We start from the raw sequence: 27447 nt of genomic DNA, 5'->3' as shown, positions 1-27447 counted from the left end.
GGTTGGGTGAGTCGATCGCTAAAGCTTTTCACTAGTTGCTTGGGGTCACGTATTCACGGAATTGAGGTATTTAGCAATTATTGTCGACTTACCCCTGATAGATAAATCACAAAGAGTACACTAATTAACAGTAAGAAAACGAAAAAACAATAATATTTAAAGGTACAAAACAATGAGTTCCCCTTGGTTTTTTAGACTTTAGTCCAATTTTGGTTTCACACCATGGAAAGCAAGCAACGTCTCCCAAGATCTCCAAAAACCGTTGTCCAGGTTGTCCCAATGTTGTATCGTGATGAGACGCATTCTTGAGTTGACAAAGGTCTCTTGAAAACTATCCAAGACCCAAGGCTGGGTCCTGTTGGTGGCAGCGTGCCAACGTCACATGGAATTGTTTTTGAACCTTCGAGAGGGCGATCTACTTCTTAAGCCTTTTGATTTTACAATGGCCAGAAAAAAACAACATACAGAGATTATAGTTGCATCTTAATTCTCTTTAAACACACTATTCTGTATTTGTGCAGTCAGAAGGAAGTCTGTTTGAAAGTTTGATCTTCAAGTAACGTTGGTGATTCAAACGGTTGCTAAATTACATTGTCAAATAGTTGCATTGACCTCATGATATTTTCATCCTGGGAGAAAATAAAGAATTTTTTAATTATTTTTTTTTATAACAAGTGATAAAAGGAAATGCGATATTTACAATGTGAATTCAGCTGCAATGGGGGTCGATCTATTATTTTCATATTTATTATAAATGTATGTGTAAAGTTTGAATAGAGGGCAAGATTTACTACCAAGAAGCCCAATTTATTAATGAAAATGTATACATTCATAAATTAGTACTAGAAGGGACAGTAGATTGTAGAAGTAGGTAACCTATTGTTTGAACTGTGGGGTAACAGTGGACAAGCTGGCTGTAGAGGGAAACAAATTAAGCCTGAGCCAAACCCAACCCCATGCTTGCCACATAAGGATTCAACAAAATGGCGAGCTTGGCTCTGGCTTGCACTTTTCTGCCACCGAGGAGCGAGCATCAACCTGCTTACCTGCCTCTAACCTTGCTCAGTATCTCTCTAGTCATAGCATTGGAAGATTTCCCCCCTTGGCCAGCACTAAATGGTGGCTACCTGAAGGTTGCACCCGAATGGGCTTGGGGAGACAGGTCCAGCTGGTGGTTTATGGCACCCACTGGGACAGAGCTCTTGGTTTGTTGTGCCGGGTCGTTCAGGTTTATGCATGGTTGTATGGTTTCATTGGAATGGGGAAATCAACAAAGCTGTGGCCAATGTCATTACCCACATCAACGTCTCCTGTCCTAAGTACAATGTGGCTGGGTAAAAAGGTTGAGGGTATGGAGGCTCTAAGCCTAAACAGTCACGCCTTATTAGAAATAGCTTCCAATTAGCATATAATCCTTCCAGGGGCCAAATTTATACACCTTAGAAACGCTATCCGACGCCTGTGTAGACTTATAGTAATGTAGTATTACTCACCTTTTGACAAGATTCAACAAACTCCTCAATCGTAACTACACCATCCTTATTTCTATCCATTTTCTGAAAACACACACAAAAAATGCAGATGATTTTGGGGGTTATGTCTCAAAATCACATTTCCAGCGATTGGCACATTTTACACACTGTAATGCTTCCATGCATAATCTTCATGGCATACGAGCGAACATGGCACAGCTTTCATTACCCCAATCCTAAAGCTTTATATTCCTCAGCATGCACCTGGCCTCCTATTCCCGGTTGAAAAGAATCAATGAATAACTGGTTTGAATAATAAAAAAAACATGTAGGTGGCTCACCTGAAAAAAGTTTTCCACGTGTTCTCTCGGGGCTTCCTCTCTCATATTTGGGTACGTATACTTTCCCATCATGTCATAAATGGACTTCATAATATCCATCATTTCCTGCAGAATGGACATCGGGGTAAGCGTGGGTATCTGTGTGTCTGTGTATGTTTATTTCATTCAGACATAAATTTCACAATAAATGTATCGCGTTACAAGTAAAAATATTTTATGCGCTCCGGACGTGTCTGTGTGGTTTTTCTTGTTTTATTAGGTTGGGAATCTTTTTTATTTGAAGGATAGCATCAGATACCCTTAGCAACCTTTTTCAAAAATGAAAAAAATTAACTTTTTCAGTGAACTTGTCCTCTGCACATATTTTGATAAAATGGTCTGTTTAATGTTAAAACCCATTAACATTAGGTAAAGAGGCTCTGCTCGCAAGCTTACACTCTAGGGCAGCGATGGCGAAGTGATGGCACGCGTTCCACAACGTGCTAGGTTGACGACTGGCTGGTTATGTTTTTAAATGGACTTAAAATAAAGGGCGTATGAGGTCTGAAACAGACCTTACGCTCCCTTTATTTTGGGGCAATTTGGAAAATTAACCGGTTAGTGCTGCATCATGAGATGCCAGCTACACATGTTATGATGTCATATCCCTTCGTTCAACACGGATGTCACGTGCACCAGGGAGCCTTGAGACCAGCAGGAACAGACCTCTGACCTCAGGGATAAAGAAAGGTGAAGGAGAATGAGAGAACGATACAGGGGAGAGATAGATAGAAGGAGGGAGGTAGGAAGAGACATGGGAAGAAAGAGGAAATATAATAAGAATATGGTGAGAACATTATGTTTAACATTTCTTTTTCTCTTATGGAAGAAAATGGCAATTATATATGTGGGCAAACACCTTGCACCCACCCTGTTTAATTTAAATATATTTACATATGTAGGAGAAGGTGTTAGGACATGTATGTAATATCATAATGCAAATTATTCTTCAAATGGCTGTATTTACCCCCAGCAGTATTTCTATGTAATTCCGTTGGAAGATAAGTGCAGCGATTTGAAGTGTTGGCACTTTGAGGTCTGCAACCTCAAATTAACCATTAATTTAAATGAATGCTCTTCATTTAATAGTAAGAAGCTGGTGCTAATTACACTGCACACGCCATTGAAAAGGATGTCACTTTGTATGAAGTTAACCTTTCACAAATACATTGTCCTAACAAACCGGCTACCAAATATATAGGTGTAAATTTATTTAAATCCACTCCTGTTATAACAGATCCAGGGGATCCTGCCTACGGCCCCGGGGCCACTGGGGTCCGAGTCTGATGTTCTAGAATGCAAAGAGAGCGCCGTTATCACAGAGCTCTCCATCTTAACTCATACCTCCTTAGTGATGCAGCCATCTTTGTTTAAGTCGTACAAGTTGAATGCCCAGTTGAGTTTATCATCGATGCTCCCTCTGAGGATAACAGATAGCCCTGCTACGAAATCCTGCGCATGTAGACAGAAACAAATACACATATATAAAAATGTAACCAACCGGATACATTAAATGGCTGAACAATATCTGATTTGGGTAATTTAACATTCCATAGTAATATGTATACAATGTGATGCTCACGCATTTGCTCTTATTCAGTTAAAGGAACAATGTAGCGTAATAGAATTTTTTTTAGTTTTTGTAATTTTTTTATGCTTATTGGAGTTTACTTTTCATGTAAGCAAGAAACATTCCTCATACCCCCCACCATTAAGACACTCGCCTAGGAGGGTGCAGCAAGAAGCACAAGCGCAGGGCCGGGGCTGGAAGTAGGTTAGTCTGGTGCCAGAAGTAGGACCAGAATGTCCTGTGAAAAGAGGGACCTGGGAACCCTCCGGGTTTGAAGCACCGATTCTCCGGGTCTCGGGGTCACGGCAGGAAATCTCCGGGTCATGGGAGCGGCGCTTAGGCACGTCCACTCTCCGCCCATTTCCCATCCCCCACCTTACAATGTATTTTTATTTATTGTTTTATATAGCGCCATCATATTCTGCAGCGCTGTACAATGGCCAAACCTGGATATAACAAGTAGTGCATCACACAACAATTCGACTTGGAGAAACAAGAGGTACAATTCAAATGCATTTGGAACTGGTCCGGCCCGCAATGTCATTGGCTCTGCCCACTCCCATCAGCGGGCCCGCCAATTAATGTCACCAGCCCGCCCACTGATGGGAGCAGACCCGCCCACTGACATCAACAGACCTGCCCACCTGATGAGAGTGTCCGTGAAACTGGCTGCTGTTACTCTCACTGTGTAAAGTAAGAGTGTACGAGCGTATGTATGCGAACAGGTTTCAGTAGAGACCGAAGTCCAATCGCTAAAGAATGCATGCACCAAAAGTAGAGTGCAGAGTTCCAGTTAACTTCACACAACCCAGTCTCACCTCAAAGCTGATGGAGCCATTGTGGTCGGTGTCGAATGCGTTGAACAGAAAATGTGCATACATGCTGGAGTCTAGAACACAGGCAGAACAGGAGTCCGTATTTAATGACAATACAGTAATAAGTGAATCGTTAACCCCAAGATATTTACCCTAAAAAAATGCTACACTGGTCACTGTATATGCAATTCAATGGCTGTTTTAGAAGGTTTGTGCAATTTCCAGTAGAATCAAAAAGGTACATTTTTAGATTTATATGAAAGCTGTACATATTCAGTCAGTTATTCTGTGACGTAGGGAAAAAAAATACATTATTGACAAAAATGTTGTTATATGCAAAACCTGATCTAACACAGACCAGAGAATATCCTGTTCTCTATGTTATCTGAAGAGTTAATGTTTCATTTTTTTAATATGTATTTTGTAAGGATTACACTGCAGAGTAAATGTTTTTTCTCCAGCTGGCAGAAGTCTCATTTAAACATTATTACAGCTCAGAATGCTATTCAAAATATCCCGGGGATGTTTCACTGAATTCCCAAAGTGACAAACAGCCACATACAGTGTTTTCTTTATCTAAATTTAGGGAATTCAGTAAAACCACATCGGCTCTACTCAGCAGCAAAGTGTTTTGAAATCAGTTTTCGGTACATAGAGACAGCATCTAGTCAGCAATGTATTCCGGCCTCGGCTGACTAGGAGGGGCAGGTCCTGGGGAGGAAGCAACCCGTCTTGGGCGATCTGCATACCCGGGAACTTTTAAGCTCCGGTTACTCGGAGCCCCCCCTTGCTGGATGCAGCCAGGATTACCCGCTGACATCAGTGGGTGGTCCCGCTTAACTCAGTGGGTGGTCCCGCTTAACTCAGTGGGTGGTTCTGCTGACTTCAGTGGGTGTCCCTGCTGACGTTGTGGGACACGCCCCCATTTAAAGGGGAAAGAGGTGGGGAGTGGGACATGTCGTGTGAACAGTGCCATCCGTCCCTGATAACTTTCATTGAGAATCAAAGGGACAGTTTACAATCCCAAGGACTTATTCCAAAGAATAACACATTTAAGTAACTTTTCCTAGTACGTATACCGCATGTCAAGAGATATGTTGGATCAAACAGATCTCATACAGTAGCAAGTAGCTAGGGGAAGGGGCAAAAGCAGAATCCCCCTATGTATTTGCAAGGGGGATTTCAGAAAAATGTAAAAGGGGCACTGCTATACATCACAATATACAGAATGTCTTGTTATATTTTGAGCAACAGTAGCTTACCTCCTTGTGGAAAAAACTGCGAGTAAATTTGTTTGAAATTATCTTCATTAACAAGACCACTTGGACATTCCTGTTCCAATAAATCAAAATGTGTATTTTAATTGTGTTATCTTAATACCAATAAGGCGGTAAATTCAAAACATGAATACTAATATATTTAAAAAAAAAACATTTAAATTAAAGGTGCTCTTGCACCTAACGTTAAAAAATCCCCCACTTTTACACCTAAACACAGCATAGTAATCATCATTCCTTGTACTTTTGAAAGTCCAAACAAATATTTTAATTGTGTAAAGTTTTGCCTCCTTCACAATTCTTCAGGGATTGCTTAATTGTCATCTAACACATAAAACAGGCACTGATATGTTGTTGCTATACAAACCACAGAAGCTTCTTAAAATATCATGTGTTATCTTAAGTGATTAAACCTTCAGAGTATAGAATAAAGCTACAGATTCGCTCCGGTATATTATGCTAGAGCTTTTAATTAATTAATTTGTGTGAATGGAATAGAATTTATGAGTCATTTTGAAATCTCTGTATCTCCCGATTAGCTTTAACCCTTTGAAGGATGAGTTATTGCAGGACTGATTCTCAGATCATTTGAATGTAATAATTTACCCAATTATTTGACACTTACATTTTTAAATCCTCGATAGAGAACCTGAAGTTCTTTTTTGGTGAATTTGGTTTGTTGTTGAAGCTGTTCCAATCCCTCTGGACGGTGACAAACTGTAGAGAGCTCAAATTCATCTTCCACGCTATCTGGAAAAATAGAAAAATACAAAAATTATAAAACATCCACCACGCAACAAAAAGGTTCATTGTTTTATATACAAGAGCTGATAAAAAAGACTGCTTCTTGCAGGTGCTGGTGCAGGGGTGGCGAGCTGCTCAGAGGTGTGCGCAAAGCAGAAATATTAAGCAATCCCGGGAATAATCATTTCCCTCTATACTGTACACCTGATTTATAAAAAAGGCATACGTCTTTTACTACATCATAATAAAAATGGACATGCCACCGAGCTCTGCTTGGTCTCGCTTTTCAGGACAGAGGTAGCACTTGGTAGGACACCAGGATTCGGGACCACAATCCCACGGTCATGCTCCCAATCTCTGCCGCCCAGCGCCCCAATTCATCGGGGGGTAGAAGATGGGATTTATGGAAGTTCCCCAAATGTTAATGGGACACTGCAGCAGTTATATCCCTGTGCGTGATCTCTTTATTTTTTTCTGCTTAAAAATATGCATTCACCCCTTCCCCCGACCCCAAGTTCGGCCCAACACATCTCCCAGCACATGATATACTTATCTCCAACACTCGGTGGACATTGCGGACGGTGTCTTCTCAGACCCCTATGCTCGTGAGCGGAAAACGTTCCCATTGATTTCAAGGGAAGCTCTTTCCAAGCAGCCAATCTGTGACAAGAATCATCGAAGCAAGAAGTAGGATGGTAGCTGCAGAAGCAGGCCTGCAGCTTCTACCTCAGGGAATTTTTTATTGTTTCTTTTACTTTATTATGCATTCTCTTTAGAAGGGTGTCAGTGACCCCAAACCCTCTCTGAAAGAATTCCCATAGGCAATGATTGCTTCAGTAATGCTGGTGTTACTCAGTGGATATAACATTTCTGAAATGGACTAGAAAGAGTCAAAACGACAACCTTTAACATCAAGTAACGATGAGTTTGTTGCTAAGGTGAAAGAAATAAATGAAAAATGTTTAACGATTAACCAGCCGAGAAATTGTTGATGAACAAGAAATTGCCTTTGTCAGGCAGGTCTGACCAAAGACCTTACGTTTGTTGCGTTCAGAATGTGTTCTTAGATTGTTAATGGATCATCAAACATTACTTTTTTTTCGTTTTCAGAAATCAAAACGGGAAGGTGAAAAGAAGTGGCTTTTATAACATTCCAATAAGTCACAGGAAAATGCTTATTATCAAGGCAACAGTACATAATAATGGTATCTGTACCAAATTCTTTCAAATAAATACCAAGTCTTACAACGTTCTCATTGCTCCCCAAAGCTTAATCTATACTAACATAATAAAAATAAAATATTTAATGTGAATAGAATATGGCATTTAGAAGAATATTAGATTTTATTTATATATTTTAATTGATAAACTCATTTCCTGCTGTTTCTATACATGATTGAGAATTTTAGGGCTTCCACGGGAAAATAAATACAGATAATTCATACATAATACATTTGGTAATTTCATATGGCCCCCCGGTGAAGAAAAATATATTCAAGACGAAATTGAGGAAATAAATCCATATTAACCACTTTCCATGTAAAGTTTCTCCAGCCTCGACTAATCTACTTGTTAAGAAAAATAGATATAGCCTATTAGTCCAAGAGAAAATGGATTGATGCCATCTACTGGTCCAACACAGAACAGATGTAAAGTTATCTCAGCTTCCGGGACTTCAGAGGTCTCTTCTTCAGATGGAAGCATTCTTCATTTCATCTAAAAAAGATACCTCTGAGGTCCAAAAAGCCTATGGAACTTCATATTTTCTTCTACGTTCATCCAATAAAATGAATCAACTTCAACTAAAGACTCCATAATCTGCTTGTGCAACCAATTCCGATGTAACAATTGGGTCTAATCACTAATGGATGAGTAAATGTGAATTGGCAGTCAAAGTTAGTTGGCAGCAGAAGCCTAAATCATGTGAATGCAGAATGCTTATTGTAAGCGTGTGTGCTGAGTTTCATTAGTTCATTCTATTACAGATCATGTACTGTGGGATTAAACCTTATCGGACACGTGTTACAGCGTGTAACATGACCACACTGACCCAGAATTCTACACCAGGAATTAAGTGTGATTGGAGTGTCTTCTAGTTTCATGTCAGTTAATTTGTAAACTAGCACACTATTGTTAAGTATTAGCCAATTCCATTTTAATAAACTTAACAGATGGGCTATTTATAGTAATGAGAGCGACTTACCCCATTCTAAATGTTGTAGCTCATCTTATGAATTTTTTTTACACATATCAATTCCTTTTAGTTGTATCATTACAAGAACTTTTCTTTGTTTAAAACATCTTCTGTCACTTGTAATTATCTACTTGGCTTGGAAAGACTGGTTGTAACTGGACAAGGAACCGGTGTAATCTAACAAACATGTCTGGACACTCTCCAGGTTGGACTCGGAGTCTCTGGCTCTGCTTCCCAGGTTCTTTGGGTCGCTGTCCTCTTTCTCCAGGGAACGGTGTTTAGCCTTGTCTACTCCCTGCCCAATTCCGGTTCCACTCCCGTTCCAGGCCCCCTCCCCTCACATGGCTAACCACAGCTTCATATGTGACTAGCCTTGGCCCTTGTGAAGTCACTTCTTTTAAAGAGGGTGATCTCCGGGTGGAGTGGGAAATCACAGTTATGCAAACAAGACTCCCAACACCCTGAACCCAAAGCACTGTCCCCCAATCCCAGTAACCAGCTGTGATACCCAGCAGATTGGGAAATTTCCAGTTATGCTAAGCTTTCCTTATCCTTTATCCCAAAAGCCTTTCCTTATACTTTATCCCAAAAGCCTCACCTTTGTTACATGTCAAATTTAAGGCACTCACGATACCTGATTACACACAATCTACAGCAGTGGTGTTCAGCCTCAAGCCCCAAGGGCCAGCGGCCTGTGTGTAAATGTAGGAACATTGCAAACATTTTGGAACAGGCAATGCATTTCAGTATTGTTTAACATTTTTTTTCGCCGTGGTGAAACCAAAGAAAAATGTACCGCATAATAGCTGACAATGAGTACCAGTAGGTACCAGTTAAACCAGTTAAACATGTCAAAGTTAATATTCAAATACATCAGAGATGTCATCAATAAAATTTCATCACATACTCAGCTTAGACCATAGCTAAAGACTATCAATACCTTCTACCGCGGTAAATTTATAGATGAGTATCAGCTCCTGCCTCCAGTCAAAATGTAACAATGTCCACCTATAATCATCTTTCATTCTGCTTCATTTTAACTGGTACACCCCCGTCCATTACTACTGTAATATGATCAGGATATATTATGCTAGCAAGTGTACAGATCATATACAAAGCTTTTCATTTCTTTATATTGAGGAGCATCTTGAATGGAGCTCCAGGTGATGGTCATAGCTGGGAACTTCTGGTGGAGTGGCTCAGTGGGAGGGAACTGGGCAGAAAATGGGTGGGGAGTAGGCATAGCATGGGCGGGGTCACAAGCCGCTCTCCTGCCTATTGAAAGAAGAGATTGAACCAGAGACCTGGGTAAACCACGCTTCATCTGGAGACACTGGGCCGAACCTGAAGAGATCCTACGTATGGCGATGTTATCCAATGTAAAATTCATTAAAGGAGACCTATGCGTTTGCTAGCATTTTAGGTGAATTTAACACAATAAAGAAATCAAACAAGCATTTCTTAACATGATAGTGTCCCCATTAATAAAACGGTTGTACACATAGCAAATAACATAATTCAGAAAAGTAAATTCACTTGCTTTCACTTATTGAGGGAGTGGATGTAGTGCCGCAGCAAGGCAAGAGTTTGAGGATGCGTTGTTTAAAAGCTTTTTTAGTTTGACTGGGCAGGTTGCCTGAAAATCATTAGAACAAAGCATATTATTAAGAAAAAAGAACAACATTCCAAAAAATGTTAGAAATAAAATAAAGCAGCGTCCCCGAAATAAAAATGTTGGGCTAAAAATGATTTGGACGTATAGGAAATACAATATTTTAGTAGAAGTTGTTTTATATATATTTTCTATAACATCAATTACCTTGAGTTAAATTGCATTATTTAACATCACAGCCCAGAGCTGCTTCTTCCAGCTCATATACTGTCCCTGAACTTTAATTTCCTTAACGTACTTAATTTAATCTGCAATGTTATTAGCGCTGCGGAATACGATGATTATATAAATCAATAAATATTAATAACTATAGTATTAATATGTATTAGTGGATAATGTCCTATATGCTCCTAATACGGTTATTTGGCCATAAATATTTTAAGCAAACCTTTTTTTTTCTATTACATTCCAAATCATTTAAAGCCCAACATTTTATGGAACAGTTCACAACTTGTCATGAATCTAAAAGCTGATGATACATCGACTTTTATCAACAGTCGACATCAAAGTATCAATATTTAATTGTTTAATGGTCCCAAGGAGTGGAGGGAGGCACCCCAAGAAATCCGTGTTAAATAAGCCAATTTTTGAACCATCACGTATTAAAAGTGCAATAAAGAATAAAAAACATAAACAATAATATAAATGAATATTTATATTTCGCATATTTCTTTCATATATTTTTATTATATGTAACTCAATTATGAAACTTAAACTTCTTTATTACTGTTATATGACTTTAACACTTCAGAAGATCCGAAGATGAACTGAACATAGAAGGTCTTTTTTTTTTTACCGTATAACAGTAACTAACCCCAATGCTGGCTAATTTATTTTAATAAAGCATACAGTGGCTGTAGCGTATAATAATGTGCATGTCGGGATGTGACGGCCCATTATAGAATAAGACGCACGGACTGAGCCCTTCAATTGCTTTCGTGTTCAAAGTCCCAGCAGCCCTGGACCCAATGGCAATTCGGAATACAGCATCAATGGCGACCTTCATCTGACCGTGGCAACACCTGACATATGACTTTCAATTCTGATATATTTAAGCTCGAGGGCAACTTTGTCCTTATTAGCCAGGTTTTGCTAGCTGAAAATAACTAGCCTACCGTGGGTACTTTCTTACTGCAGGCTGTGAAAGCGCCTTCTCAATTTTACATTAGATATATGTAGAGTTCTTTAATTTGCTTCCGTTTTGTAGCTACAGCCCTGTATGCATGCGCACCATTCTTCCTCGCCTTAAGATACTACACTACGGAAGATAGGTTATCACTGGTTACGAAACCAATAGTGGTGCGTACATATTTAGAACAAAAATGAATTAGAACAGATTTAAGTCCATTGGTCAGTAACTTGTTTTTACATGTAATATAAAATATATAATAAGTATATCATGTACAATTCCTGTTCTGTATTTTTTTTAACGGCCAGGGAATGGAGGAATTATTTCCCTAAAGAACCAGCTGTGACATCATAGTATGTGATGTCAGATTAGTTTGTATAGATATAAAATATTCATAAAGATAACATTTATTTTGTCCCTAAAGACCTCGCAGTATAATGTTTATTTTTACACCTACCATTTTTTCAAGCGTGACAGTTGTCCCAAATGTTTCAGTGGCCCAGATATGTCTCTTAAAACTGCTTAATGAAACTTGAAGAAACTTTGTACTTGGTTTGACCAGAATAATACATGCTACTCAGTGGAGGGTTCCTAAAATAACATTCATGACAAGTTGTTTCCTGGTCTTCTCACACACGTGTGCGTGTGCAGTGCATGATACAAAAGGCAAACGGTCAAGCAAAACAAAATCCAACATGCAATTTATTACTACAGGGACATGGACGGAAAACCATGGTTTGAAAGATGACTTGAGACAGCAAAACAATGACAACTATGATCCAGGTTTGTGTGATTATCAACAGCAAGCAAAACAGCCCATCTTTGATCGTGTGCTTCTTATACATGTTTCAAAATAATTAAGCATTTGTATACAGGCAAATGTAATCTCTCTCTTTTACCCCCCATTGGCTTCCTTTACTCCTTCATTCCTTGCTTTTTCTCCCTTCATTCCCTCCCCTTCCTTCATTCCCTCCCCTTCCATCCTTTTTTTCCTTGTCACTCCTTCTTTCCTCCTCTTTTCGTCTTTCCTCCCTTCCTACACTTTACTTCCCAGTCTTTCCTTTCTTCCTTAATCGCTTCTCTTTTCATCTTTCCTTTCTTAACCTTTATTCTATATGTTTTACGTGTATTAAAACTTCTCACATACTGCAATACTTTTACTAGTGTGGCTGGTCTATCCCTAACAACGGCGCTTTTGCCTATTGTGTAATACACCCTAACTCCCTCTAGACTGTAAGCTCTTTTGAGCAGGGCCCTCCTCACCTGTTGTCTCTGTTAGTCTCTGGGGATTAATCTACCCTACATAAAAACTTTCACCATACGCTGCCTATTTTTGCTTATGAACAAACACCGTCATTGGGGCTTATGTGGTTTCATATGCCAGACTTCACTTTACATTATGAAATGCCAACCCCAGTGGTACCTCTGCTCTAATATGAGCTTGGATCGCCCTGTATAAAGCATATTTAAATCTGTTCGTAATTACATCAAATTGTATTCATTGAGTTCTTGTCTTCAAAAGTATGACATAAAATGTCACCAGTGAATATATAACAACCAAGTTAGTTACTTTATTTGTGATTTAAACAACTCTAAAAAATAGCTAGTGTTTTATTACTGCAAGTATCTTATTTTCAATGACTAAGGTTCATGGGTATAAGGTAACTCTCACCAGGGCATCTGAAACAGGAGTCAGGTGAACCTACTTTAGACTTTCTTAGAAGTCTTTGTAACTCATCTTCCATTAACGGTGTCTTTAGCTAATTACTATGCTTGCGTAAGATGTTAAAATATGTATAATATTTTATAATATAAAGTAGCAGTTACGACATTGACGTGTTAGTAGCATACATTTTCCCTGCTAGTAGTATTTTAATTAACTCTGAAGGAAGGTCCTCTGTGGTCTTGATAATGTATCTGACCCTACATCTCATCGTATGAATGTTGACTCACTACTAATATTATGGTGCTATATAAAATAATAATAATATTATGTGTAATATTAATAATATTATGTGTATTATTATTAATATTACACATAATATTATTATTTATTGTTTTATATAGCACCATAATGGAAGGGTAGCAAGGATACAGCAGACATCATAATATTATTATTTAATATAACTGGCTTATTGCATTTTATCAGTTCCACATATATTGCCACTTGCTGATTGGTTCTATGCTGTCACCTTGTACTATTTTAATATATTTTCCACGCTGTGATATTATGTCGGTTGGTCAGTGGTAATGAGCAGTAGTAACATCCACCCATGTGGCAGCTGAAGATCTGGGTCATTTAATGCTATATTACATTTAAGGATATTTAATGTAAAGTTAAGGATATTTTGTTATTGGCCTTGATATTTCAAATGGCAACACCTTACATTCTAGCGCCATTCATTAATGCAAAGTAGCGTCGTTAAACTTATTATCCATCTATGTTCTAAAGAAATACTTTACATTAGCCTTCTAATAATTGTGGACACGTATGGAATCACGGCTGTCTCCAATCACCAAAATACGTATTTAAGCACAAAACAGATACAATTGTGATGAATGACAAAAAATGAAAGGTGTCTCCGTGATTGTAGACAACGTTTATACCTTCAAGTACCTACGCTAATTAATTATATTGCGTGCCCACCGAAAGGTTGTCAGAAACATTGATGGCTAGACTCCCAGACCAAGTGAATATTTATATTAACAAAGAGAATAGTCTTTCTTTATATGCCTCCCCCAATTAACCCTTAGAGGTTAAAAAGTTAAAAGATGTTTCCGACTGTTAGGTAAGTAGGCTCACCAAGGTAAAAACTGGGATAAAATAATAGTATTTTTTAATGTATATATTTGCAGGTTTAGGTTTAAACGTTGGTGATGCCTTCTTTTTTGTTTATAATTATGAATGTATTTTTTTGTAATGAGTGCTGGTGTTTTGTTTCCTATTTTGTTCATTGCACGCGCTCACAAATACTTAATCTAGAAGCGAATTAGCTTCTGTGAGTTTATACGTCCCACATAGTGCTGAGTGGAAATTTATGATGTGAAAATTATACGAGTCCTTGAAAAAAGATGTTGAATGTGCCAAACGTAGGCGCTCAATACTACTGTGTCTTATGGGAAATGATGGCCCGCTGTACTATAATTGTAACACGATTGTAATAAAATATGTAGTGTCTGTTCACTACATGGAGAGCTTGGAGGAGAGTTGTGTTTCAGCTCCTTGGATTCACTATACATTATGAAGGTCCGTCCCCAGAGAGCGTCTGCTGCAGGAAGAGCTTGGCTGTCATTAAATCTGTGATTTTCACTTATACATTATACAGGGTCAACTCGGACTTTCTTGCTGGTGCAACCTGACAGTGTAGACCCTTCATAATGTATAGTGAAGCGAGAGAGTTGAAACCAAAACTCTCCTGCGAACTCTCTCTTTTTTGTGAATAATCCCCAATGTTGTCATTTTAGATATGGGGATGCATCAAGGTAGCAATGTCAGGGGTGGGTGTTGCTAGGTTAGCCGCCATGTTTTTGTTGTCACCTAGCCTCTTGTTGTTTGTCCCATCCTCCCTCCCTGTTGTGCTGGGTTTGACGTGTTTTTCGTGTGTTTTTGTTGTCACAGTTGTGGGGGGAGCTTATCATGTGTCTAAGGGGTTAATGCTGCGGGGAGAGCATTTGGTGGTACTCCTGGTTGGAGGTTCCTGGCAGGTGAAGCTGGGAACCTCGGGTCTGGGCATCCACGTATGTCCTTCCCTGAGTGGTGTGGTACCTGGTCACTTGGGGGGGGGGGTGTTATGTTCATCATTTATGTTAATTTATGTTATTTATTGGTTTTCAGTTTGGTGCTCATTGTCCTTGGTAACGCACCTATTTTTGGTTTAGGTTTGCGTGGCAATGACTAGTGTTAAATAAAACGGCGGTGGTCTTTTCAATCCCAACTCTGGCTGTTGTGTCTCTCTTGGGTTATGTGGGTTCTTGGGAGGCCTAGCACGGGAATCGAGGTTACATCAATCAAGACTGAATCACACAGCACCGGCACACAGAGGGGCTTATTCCTTGTAATGTTAATTTTTATTTTTATTAAATATTTAATATTTAAAAACACATGGGTGAGGCATGTGGGAAGGAGGGAGACATTGGCAGGAAAGATGTATGGCTGACAAGGGAGGGTATGACCACAATTAGCATTTGGCTGTATGTCCTCTATGCAACTGCCTGTTGCCCCGTATGAAGAATCCTGCCTTGAATGTGTTAAATGATTTGATTTTAAGTGTTTATTTCGCTCATATAATTAGCTTGCTTATTATGTTCTATAATTTTGTATAGGCATGCATTCTGCAGAGAAGCACAGATCCTTTTAACAACGTGCAGCCCTCGGTGATTTATTACAGAATGCTATTAGAAAAGGTAGCAATAATTAATAACTCCTTGTAATTTGTTTCTTGACATACATATTCATTTTGTGCCGCCAACTTGTCTTATGCTTAGCTGTTCTTTAGGTCATTTGAAAGTGTTTTCTTTAAACCAAATTTACCAGCTAACATTCAGAGGTGCACTTGAGTGCACTTTGTGCAATACTTTGGTCATCTCTGGTCCACTAATTATGGTATACTGGGCCAACTCTGGTCAATAAACCCATTAATAATCATTACTGTTCCTGTGATTCACTGGATACTCTTATCAGAGAAAGATACTGAGTTTGGCGCTAGCACCTGTCATGCCAATAAAGGCAAAACATCATCCACATACCGAGGAACTTCCCAGAGATGGCTCCTCGAAGCTGTCCTCTGCTAGTTCTTATAGGATATAGAAAGGGGCGTGGTCATGATAATGGGTGTGGCTAGTCAGGGTTAGGGGCAGGGCTAGCTCTAGTTAGACTGGGATGTTAGAAGTGATGGGAACTGATGGAACCTGAGACTGGAGTGACCAAAGACTACTCACTCGTCTTGTCTGTGTCTAGTGCTCTGCGTAAGCCCACCGAATCTCACCCAATGTGTCTTTGCAGTAATCCTCTACTTATAACGAATGATATTTCTTTTAAACAATGAGCTAATGTCATGGTTTGTGATGCTTAATCTGTTTTTAGAATTGTAGAATATATAATGTATTTAAGATACACGGAATAAATAGTTTGAATATAAAAACACGCAAAACAAAAAAAAAACCAAAGCAAACAAACTGATACAAACATTATGAGGTGATGTGTTACATCAGAACTTTGAAAATGATATTAATTACCTTAATAAAGTAGTCTGTGTTTGCATTAAAAGTATCCCCATCACCAAGTGATCTCAGACAGTCCTTGCCTAACCAGAAGAGAGAGACGGAATTGCAGAATTTAGAATTGTGGGAATGTAAGAAGTTAAAACCACAGCTTTTTAATGTGTCTTATTGACTATTATCAGGCCACATGAGGCATGACTGTTAATATATAAAGTTTGAGATTAAACTGTTAAGATCTATTTTTTTTTACAGCATTTATAAAAGTGTTTCTAAGTGTAGGAATTATTAATATTAGTAGTATTAGTAGTATTATTATCTTTTATATAGCAGCAATAATTTACGCAGTGCTTTATATTGGCATATGTATGTTAATTACTGATTCAGCTACACTAAGTTAAGGATTTTTTAAGAGGACTCACCCTAGTTTTAGCTTCCTAACCAAGAATCTTTAAGTAAAGGCATCTGTGCATTGTATGGGACTAAAAATGTACACTGTTGCTCCACGTATGTGTGTGAATATACAAAAAGGCTCAGACATTTACCAAATAACCAAGATCTTTCTAACACGTTGGTAAATTGCTGGGAAAAAAACAGTGAAAGATGCTGCTCTTTTTCCTTAGTTTCCGAGTTAACGAAATATTTTCATTTTAAGCGTGACTAATTCGGAGGCTGATAAACTAACGGAGCAGCAGTTTGAGATATTTCTCTATAGCATTATTTCACTTTAAACATAGTTTATAGGCTATCGTAACTACACTGGATGTTTGTAAAGGAGCAATACAGATAATTATACTTTCCGTAGAGTATAATAACAGTAATAAAATAATAGTAATAAAATAATAATAATATATTAATATTCATATAATAATACTTCATTTAGAATTTGTTGCAAGCATTGCTGTATATAGAGTATACCTAAAAGTAACTTACACTAACGCCTTGCGCTTATATACTCTGTCCAGAGATCAAATCTGGACACAAAAAGTGGAACAGTCTCTTAGCAGAAGTGGTAGAGATTAATTTAAACATGCATTGGATAGGCATATGGTCATACCTGGGAACATCAAGATTCCAGCGACCCGGAGTCTTCCCTCGCGGGACGGGACCAGGACCACCCACTGATGTCAGTGGCCGGTCCCGTGACATCGGTGGGAGCTCCCACTGACGTCAGTGGGACTTCCCTCTGACGTCGGGGTGTTCCCGCTGACAGTAGCGGGAAACACCCCCATTTAAAGGGAATCCTCCCGCGACCCGGAGGATTCAGGTCTTGACCCGGATAGTTCCCAGGTATGCATATGGTTCCTAAATCTAAGGCCAACAACTGATTAAGGCCTCTACATCAGGAAAATGAGAAGACTAGACAGGTGAGCGGTTATTACCTGACGTCACATTCTCTGTAGCTGTTAGCCAGTCCAGTATTAACCGCTAATAATTAGCAAAGTGTTGACCTAGTGTTACATTATAGTTTGTTCTATCCTAGTCTCACCTGTCAAGACAGTCCTTGGTCTCTCTATACAATTGCTAAAGCTCTAGATAGAAATATTCTTTTGAATAGCGAGGATTATAAAGTTGGTAAAGTAGCATCTTAGCCCCCTGTGTAATGTTTGAGTCTCTATAACATTTGAGTGTTTCCTTATATCTTATATCTACACACAAATAAATATTTAATTTCACAGTTTAAGGGCCATCAATTCTACACAAGATCGCTGTTTCTTCCCCTTTCCTACTCTTATAGTTATTACAGGATTAAGTAACTTGTCACAAAAATATTCTTATTAATTATTTATATTTTTAATCAGTCAATCACAAAATTGCTTACATGTTGTGTTAACATTTTAAATACACAGTGGGGTGGTTTATAAGATATTTCTTTTAAATATTTTATAAGGATTGTAAAAACTGCAAAGCAAGCAGGCTAATTACAATTTCGAAAACCCTTGGTCAGGCTCAATACTATTCACCTTATTTATAATGTAACTCGCTGTTATGGCAAAACATTTTTCATATATTAATATATATATTTTTAAAAATGTGTTTTAAAAAAAATATATAATTTGAAACCCAATATCATCTGAAACTAATTAATGGAGGATGGAATAACAAAACTGTACGGAATTACTGGACCAATTACACATGGAAACAATCAAGTAATAATCATAATAATAAAAAAATTAAAATTAAAACCAAAAACAAGAAAGACCAACAAGAAACTAATGTACACACATAAGTGGGGAAAGAACAATTAAGAAAGGACCAAACAATTAATAAATTGCATGTTGTTTAACAATAAACATATTCTCAAGTCATCACATTGGCATGCGACATTTAAAAATGTATATTTAAATAGCATTTTTCATGCATAAAAAAACAATGGATATATTTGATATTTTTGCTGTCCTGGCTTTTTCATGTTAAAAAGTCGTATTTTGTACCCGCTATGTAGTTTGTCCACATTTGCATTGGAAATCATTGCAACACACGTCAGATTCCTCTTGCACGGAAAGGGTTAATTCCACGATATTAATTATAGTTTGATTTTTAGAATGCAAAATAAAATATTAAGCTTATTTTCCATGGTAATCAGACTGAAAGAAGATCCAGACGTAAAAATCAATGCTATTGTTGTCTGTACAGTTTCTCATATCCTAAATGATTATTATTATTATTTATTTACAAAGAGCTGAAATACGAGAGCACTAAGTAAGTTTCTACTTTCAAGCCTTAGACTCGAATAAGGCAAATCAATAGTGTAGGTTGTGATCATTACACTTAATTCTTTTTTAAGAAAAACAATATATCCCATAATACTTGAAATTCCTTAACCATGTGATACCCCTTTCTCTTCTGTGTATCCGCTGGATTTTCTGTATTTCCTAAAATTTGGGGAAAAACTTAAAGGGGACTCCATATGAATACATACATGGGTGTCATTAACATATATTTAATACTTAAAGGGACAGTAAATTCTCATGACAAGTGCTATATAGATAGATGGAGGTTCATTATAAGTTAATAAATGGTTAATACATTTATAAATGGAGGAATTTTGGAGTAAAATTCCAACCTATGCTGAGGAAGGAACTTAGGAAAGTTGCTGCTTTCTGCCTTGTATTACGATTTGGTTAAACGGACACTCCAGCCATTGTATGCACCTTAATTCATACGATAGCTGAGTGTCAGCTCATTTAGAAAGCTCGTTCCTCACCACCTGCTTCTTGGCTTGCAGTTGATGTGTTTGGCACACTAAACTCACCGTTGACCAATTCATGCTGGCTCGGGCAAGAGTTTCAGGGGGTTCCAATGAGACCCCCATTGCCTGCGCATTGATTTCAATGGAAGCACTTTCCTGCTAGTAGTTAGCAGCCAGAACGGAAGTGAAAATAGTGAAATTGTGGCAAATGTGCAGCTTCTCCTAAAGGTGCATTTCAAATTTTTTTTTTCACAATTATGTATATTATACTTGGTATACTACATATACTTACAAAGTACCTTAATATGCATTCTTCATTAGTGGGGTTGAACGAGGGCACTGAAAGGTCCCTTAAAGGTAGAAGAACAGTAAGTTGGTCTCAGCTATTTGGGACACAGGCAGCATTAAAGATCAGTTCTGTCAGACATGTAACAGGTATGTGCTCCGGGTTTCTAGCGATTCGGAATTTACTGTCCTTTTAAAGACTTGCATATATTGTCCTAATTGAAATTTTGAAATGACAAAATGCCATAGATCAATTTGCGGGCATATCTACCTCTCAAGTGGACCTGAAAACTCAGCAGCTTACACAAAGAATAACTAACACACATCACGTTAACTTTTTTATTATTTTGTATTGTCCAAAGTGCTGAAAATTCAAACCACTGCAGGGTACATCACTCATTCCCATTTGGATTTGTAGTCATTCCCTATACAACACAATAGCCAGACACAACTACATATTGGAAAATCAACATAGTGCCAAAAGACACCCCAAAATATATTTTGTTGCACTTGAATTAGGCATTCCCTAACTATCCTAAAATCCTTCTTTTATTCTGCAGGTAATTCTAAACTCTTATCTTCCCTGAAAGATCAGGAAATGTAACTATTAAGCTCATTACTATTGTACAGGTTATTTGCTACAATCACACCCAATAGTTGTATATTCCCGAAGTGGACGCCGGATAAGAACCAGTAGGTAACAATGTGACTGCTCACTATGATACATCGGTTCCGAGGAGCAGCGTTATTAAAAGATGAATCACGGACATCAATAACGACAAGATGTTACAACTTACTGTGCCTTTTCTTTGCAGATTTCACAGGAATGAGGATAGTTATGGATTTTAGAATAGGGCAGGCTGTTTGGGAAACAAATGCCATAGTACAATAAAAAATCCTATCAGATCTAACCAGCTGCTTCAATAATAATAATAATAATGATCCAATTCTTCAAATGCCTGTAGTGGATTCACTGCAGATGTTCTCTGGCAACTTAGTATTAGGCATCTATTTTTTTAAACTTGGATTTTCTCTGAGAAATCCCAGAATCTAATCTCTCCAATTCATCCAGCAAACCCCGCCAGCCATACAAGTGCTGGAAGCATCAGAAGCCTGCCGGTTGGGATTAGAGTTTATCCTACAAGGTTCATTTTATAGCAATAACCTTCAAACTAATTGAAATGCATCAAACGTCAGCCGCGTTGCATTGTGAAAGCCCACCTTATGATTCTTCTACAGAGAAAGCCCTTTCATTAGGTACCTGTGTACTCGGTCGTGAATCACGCTGTCATCCGTGCATTTTGTTGTAAAGCAGAGTAAACTTCATTTTCCAAGGACAGAATTGCATTTAAAGCATGGTGATCTTGAGTTGCGTGTCTTCGTATTAATCATTTGGGTAACACAGAGTAGGGGAGTCTTTGGGGACACAGAAGGTTAAGGGGTCGATGTTAATGGACCTTTTAAAGACACTTCTTGAAATATTACATGGCGCTTTACACTTTAATTAAATTATGTAATGAATTATAATTGAAAATATACCATTAAAAAGACATTTTGATGACATCTATATGCTGTTGGCTACTTCCCAACTTTAAAATGTCCCAGTACCAGGACAGTGGAGTCACTTAGATGTCACATGCAGCTTCGCTAGGTGGCAGCATGATTGTGTAAAATATATCCGAGGAAAAGGTTTTAGGAATATTTCACTTGGAAGAGTTAGGAATGGGCATACTCCTGGGTTTCACCTGGAGTCTCTGGGTTAAAAGCTGATTTTGCTGGTCTCCGGGTCACTTTCCTCTTTGTCATAGAAGGGAAGCCCACAAAATCGTGTGGAAAGCCGTCCCAAATGGGTGGAAGCTGTTATAGCTGCAAAGGGGGATCAACTACATATTAATGTCTACGTATTTAAAATGTGAGGTCATAAAAGTCCCTGTAGGTATAATGTGCAGGGGTCACAATACTTTTGCCCATATATATATATATATAATGTGTCATACTCACCTGTGGTGGATCACGTCATCTACACTTTTTTGGCCCAATTTCCTATGCCATTTATACTTTTGTTAACCCTCCAAATGACATTAAAGTCATATATTATTTAATCTCAAAAATATACTTTTTTTTTTCAAAAAGAAATCAGATTAGAGAGGTGTTAGCAATGAAAAAAGTTTGCAATTCACAGTCAAGGCTAATCGCTGCATTGTGAGATCATGTTTTAATTTACTAATTAACAAATATGTGAAAGCGTGAAATTACTTTCCAAAAATATCACGCTATTTTAACACAATTAAACCCATTTTGAGAGTATTTCCTATTATTATGTACCTGAGTCCTATTTGACCTAAATACACAATAGTAAAAAAGTAATAGACTGGAAAGTGTGGCAAAAAAGATCATTTTGGCTACCAAGGGACCCCATTTGACTAAGGTCAGTTAAGTGGTGACATTATGGATTATGATCCTTTAGCCAATCAAAACGTCCTTATAGTTATGTCCCAAAATCAGTTCAGTATTAATATAATATAGTATTAAACTAAGGTGAGCTAGCCAACAAAGAAATATATGACAGAGTACTATTGTGCAATATTACCGTGTGCCAGGGCTGTATCAACATTATTGCCGCCGTCACAATACATTTTTAATAAGCATTTACTTTTAGAAGAGCAAGAACCTTGGGGAAAAAAACTATGATAGCAAAAATGTTGGGTTTTTTGCTACTTAAATAATGGATCTTCTAATTGTCATCATGACTGGGTCCTTTATATCAAAATGCATAATGAGTTACAGCCTAATTTTGCCAGTAATGGTTTTGCAAATGGCTCCAACAGACCAGACAATGTATCCTGTTACGCAGGATGAAGCGATCCAAGGACGCTTACCCTGTCTGCTCGTAACAATAAATAATGGTCCTTTTTTGATAATTTCCTACAGTCGTCAAAGGCATCTGAATTTCCATCATCCCCTGTAATTTTTAATAATTAATGCTAGACTCTCAAAACTCCGCTGACTGCAAGGCTTACGCCTTATTTCAACAGAAGTAAGCATATTTTTATTTTATTTTAACCCTAAATCTGTTGTTCTCCGCAGAAGAGCAGTCCAGGACTGAAACAAACCATAAAGGACATTTTGTAAGGTACGGACCATGAAAGTGGCATTGGAACAGCATGTGCCGAAAGCAATCATGCACAGACGGGAAGAGATTATGTTTGTGCTCGATCCCGCTGAGGGCAAAAATCCTGCTTTTATTTAATAAAGAAGAAAAACTCAGAGCTCGATATGAAACCTATAAAAGTCTCCCAATTTAGCACTTTCGTAGCCACTGATGTACTTATACCGGCCACAAAAGGTTCCTCTTGGCCAGAAGTTGGCAATTGTTTTGGTAAATACATGTAATGATACATTTATTTCCATGTTAAAGCAATAAAACAATATGCTTTGTGGATTGAGATTCGTACGAATGTCCGAAAACGAGGAAGGGCCCAACGAAACAAAAGAAAACAAAGCTGAAAGCTCAGAACTGTTTGAATTTTGTTTTCCGCGCTCATTTTCCATCACGCTCTCACATTCTCTCTCGATGTCTCCCTACCTACTCTGTCTCCTTTTTTTTACAGCTTCTTGTTCTCCGCTTCTTCTCCTTCTCTGTGTTCTCAGTATCAACGTTCTTTCTTCTCCAGTGATCTGCATCCCAGTGGTGGCACGGAGAGCAATATTGGGGAGCACAACAATTACAGCGAGGCCACAAAGAGCCCTAAAGTTGGCCCTGCATCGCAAGTTACACACCTTTGATAACAGATTTTGTTGCCCAATATATACTATAAGTTGTAAGTACTTTTTCCAGTTTATAGTTGTAACTCACAATCCAACAGACGTATAAAATTATTTTTAAAAACTTATTTTTTTTTAACTTTACAACAAAGTGGGCGATCTATAGTGTTTATAGTCTTTTTTTCTCAAAAACATGACACAGCAGATATAGAATTTCTTTCCTCTGACCCTACAGGCTTTCCAACTAGCTAAATGTTTCATTTGCATCCGGAAACGTTAGAAGTAGCAGCATTAGCAGTAGATAAGTCTGGTCACTGTTGCTAAATAATAAAGCAGATGAGAAAACATATCCCAGTAATCACGAAAAAAGCAGTGAATGAGTTCCTGGACATCAGGAAATCTGAACTGAATGGGGGGAAAAAGTTCAAAGGATGGAAGGAACATAATAGTCCATGCCATTAGATCAACCAGTGCACAGTAACATTGAGTTTAAAGGACACAAGGTTCCATGTTTTAAAGCCAAATAAATATCCTCTATGACTTCACACATTCAATAAATGGTTGACCTGAGTACATGTACATGCAAACCATTGTACCCAGTCAACATCCCACACAAAAAAACAAGACCATGTAATCTTCTTAGAAACCCTTACAATGTTAAAAATCTAGAAATCTAAATTGATTGTTTTTTTAATAAAAATTACTGGTGAGTCACTCACGCCAATGGTAAATTATTATGGTGACCTGGGACATTTATCGAACGTGTGATATAATGTTATATACCTTTTTTGGATTCTCTGAGACCGCACCATTCCAGAACAAGTGTGATCATGGCTTATGGGATCTGGGATAACTATAAATCAAAGTGATCGAATTAACTTTTATTTAATTTGTGGCTATTGAGATAAAACCAAATTTTGCCCCCAAATCACTTTTTTATAGACAATTTCCATAGTGTCTTATGCTGCCTAAGCTCATCTTGCAGGGGCATCTCTGTCCCAGTTGTCTGAGTGGTACAGTTACTGGTATAGTTATACGATATTAACTGGGAATATACACCCTCCGTCCCACAAGAGTGCAAGCAACATAATTATACATAGGAACCCCCCAAGGTAGGCTACCTGGAGCTCTCCCTCTTCTGGAAGACTGGCTTCATGAAGGGGAGGGGCTAACAATCGATGGAGGTTGGGATAGACATGTGTGGGTGGGGCTAGCCCCAGAAAGTCTTAAGTGGGCAGGGATGGGGTGTGACCAAACACCAATTCCCTGCCCAGAGAAAGAGACAAGTAACCAAAAGAATGAGGGCTTTACCCGGAGACTCCAGGTTAAACCTAGACAATTCCCAGGTATTATCACAATACTTGGAAAAAAAGAGCATTAAGTTATTTTGCCATTATCCCAAACACCATGGCCTATGAAACACATGTGCATTTCCATCATACTGGCTTGAGATATGACATAGACATTAGATCACACTTATTTACAGAGCACCATCAGATTCCATAGCTCTATTACAATACCCCTCACTGTAATAGCGCTATGGGGGGGGCAGTGAAACTGAATAACATTCAAACTGATTACATACAATTTTTCAATAAAATGAGTGCAAGTTATGACATTCTGGTACATAAAGAGAAGAGAGCCCTGCTCTTGTGAGCTTACAATCTATTAAACATCCTTTCAGACATATTAAAAATTTGGAGTTATCCGAATTCTTCTAGCAGCGGGCTGCATGCTCGCTATGTAATCTTCCATTCACAGATGGGGTTACAACAAGAACAGGACGCAACAAAAGCAATTTTGAGTCGCTCTTAAATATTTAATTAACCATTGAGGCAGCGGATTCACAAAGAATCACAGGAGGAGGGAAATACAAGCTCTTCAGGTTTAAATACTGATAGTTTCTCCAGTGTAACTAGTGGTCAAAACTACTTGGAAAACAGAGGCTGGTGACTGTTCAAAATATCCTACTGCTTCAATTTTCAACCCTGGTCTCCTGGTGTAAAACTCTAAAGACAGTCTATATAGAGTTTAAGCTATAGTTTTAATTAAAAAGGAGATAAAAAAAAATGAGAAATCAATGCAAGGATTCAGCAGGCAGTGGTCTACACAACATACTACAGACGGGCGGCCACTGGTCAAAGGCTTTAGTTGACACAAGATAAAGAAAACACAAGTTTTATCTCTGCCACCAAACAGCTTGTCAGTGCCCCAAACAGCCTGCCTGTGCCCCTGCCCACGCCACTTACCCGCATGAGTGGTGTGTTTCCCTCCCTCCAGGCTGTGTGCAGACTGATCCGGCATGCTGGAAGTGGATGTGATGTCACTTCCTGCACGCAGGATCAGTCAGACACAGCATGCAAGGAGAGAGTGCGTGAGATCAGCCAATCAGATGACGGCTACCCTCACCATTGCGCTAGCTGCGGGTATTACCCACACCTAGCGGCTTTAAAGGGACGGACAAGTAGTTGTGAGTGCCGGGCTTGGTTGCAGTTGCGACCCCTGCGACCATGATTGTTACGTCCCTGTCCTTGCTTATCTTTATAATTCATAGTCTGCAAGAGGCAGCATACCATTACATGCTAATTCAAACGGGTCCCTCTGTGATAGAAGGTCCCTGGCCAGACCTTTTGGCATGAAGAAGGGTAATCACTTGCATCGGTTCCTATTACTGTACTATATAGACATAGTAGATATGCAGATAAGTGGAACAGCCTCCCAGAAGAAGTGGCAGATGGTACAGTGAGGGAATTTACATATGCAATGCATAGCCATAAACTTAACCAATAATTGATTAAAGTTTGAGTCTTTACAGCACAAAACTTGTCCAAATAGTTCTTATCTGCAGTCAAATTCTGATTCTATAGAAAATGTCCATTTTACATACATTAGACAGTTCAGGGAGTGGCAGCGTATAGTCTGCGTTACACTCATGACGGATCACAATACAGTCTAGCATTACTCTACAGAGGTTCTAGCACAGAACTTTAGCTGACACCTGTCTCTTCTAACGTTTCAACATTCCTTTTAAATGATGCCCCAGTGTGGACTTATTCCAGGAAAGCCTTTGCCAAGGGCAACAACACAAATAACCGATGGTTTGTTTGTGAGGGTCAGAGACACAGGATGAAGAATAGAACTCTATTCTAACCCAAACTCAGATTCCTTAATGTACAATTTACAAAGAGCCGGCATAACAATATGCTGTGAAGCCCAAATGCATTGCCCTAGACTGTACTGATACTAACTCCCACCGCATTAGATCCTTCAGATCTTACCTTCCTCCGAGAAGTCAATAATTCCAAGAATGTGCAATAATTTAAGTGAGCTGAAGACCAAGAAGACAATGCCCAGAGTTTGGACCCCCTCTGACTGCCACACCTCCTCAAGTATCATTCTGGGCAGACACCTGAGGTTGCAGAGTGGTCACCAGCACCTTGTGCTTCACCATGCGCTGTCCAGGGGTGTGCAGCTTGTAAGTGGAGGTACTTGCAGGAATGCGATCCCCTTACCCAGGGTTCCACAGAGCCTCCTTCAACATGCACCCCACATCCGATGTTATTAAATGTCCAGCTGCAAGTTGCACCTTGAGTAATCAGGAGCTGCTGGATGGATCTACTGTTCCCAGTGAGATTTTTGGAATCTTCTCACTTTTTATCAATGATCAGTTCCTTTTATCTTTTCATTCACATTCCTGAGCTCCTTGGATACCCAGCCTGAGATCTTAATGAACG

At 38.6% G+C, this 27447-nt stretch overlaps 1 protein-coding gene across 5 annotated transcripts in view; it reads right to left on the bottom strand.

Moving 5' to 3' along the window:
- Positions 1 to 581: 581 nt before the first annotated feature.
- The window catches only part of LOC149288610 (A-type potassium channel modulatory protein KCNIP2-like), a 165236-nt gene continuing 138370 nt past the window's right edge, over positions 582 to 27447 (bottom strand). For 2 of the 5 annotated variants that reach the window (XM_089491302.1, XM_089491300.1), the window contains exons 2-8: positions 6140 to 6264; positions 5500 to 5569; positions 4241 to 4311; positions 3197 to 3304; positions 1814 to 1918; positions 1494 to 1556; positions 582 to 629 (exon numbers count right to left, since the gene is read on the bottom strand). In XM_089491302.1, the coding sequence (XP_089347428.1) occupies positions 582 to 629; positions 1494 to 1556; positions 1814 to 1918; positions 3197 to 3304; positions 4241 to 4311; positions 5500 to 5569; positions 6140 to 6264 (590 nt within the window). Of the gene's footprint in view, positions 630 to 1493; positions 1557 to 1813; positions 1919 to 3196; positions 3305 to 4240; positions 4312 to 5499; positions 5570 to 6133; positions 6265 to 9988; positions 10089 to 27447 lie in introns of all 5 variants that reach the window. The other 3 variants (XM_089491299.1, XM_089491298.1, XM_089491301.1) reach the window with 3 other exon arrangements.

This window comes from Sceloporus occidentalis, unplaced genomic scaffold (genome assembly GCF_023333645.1).
Source record: "Sceloporus occidentalis isolate IW3139 unplaced genomic scaffold, rSceOcc1.0.p SCAF_50, whole genome shotgun sequence".
In the NCBI taxonomy this organism is placed as follows: Eukaryota; Metazoa; Chordata; class Lepidosauria; order Squamata; family Phrynosomatidae; genus Sceloporus; species Sceloporus occidentalis.
Note: the sequence above shows the minus strand (reverse complement) of the source record. Positions and strands in the feature narration are given on the sequence as shown.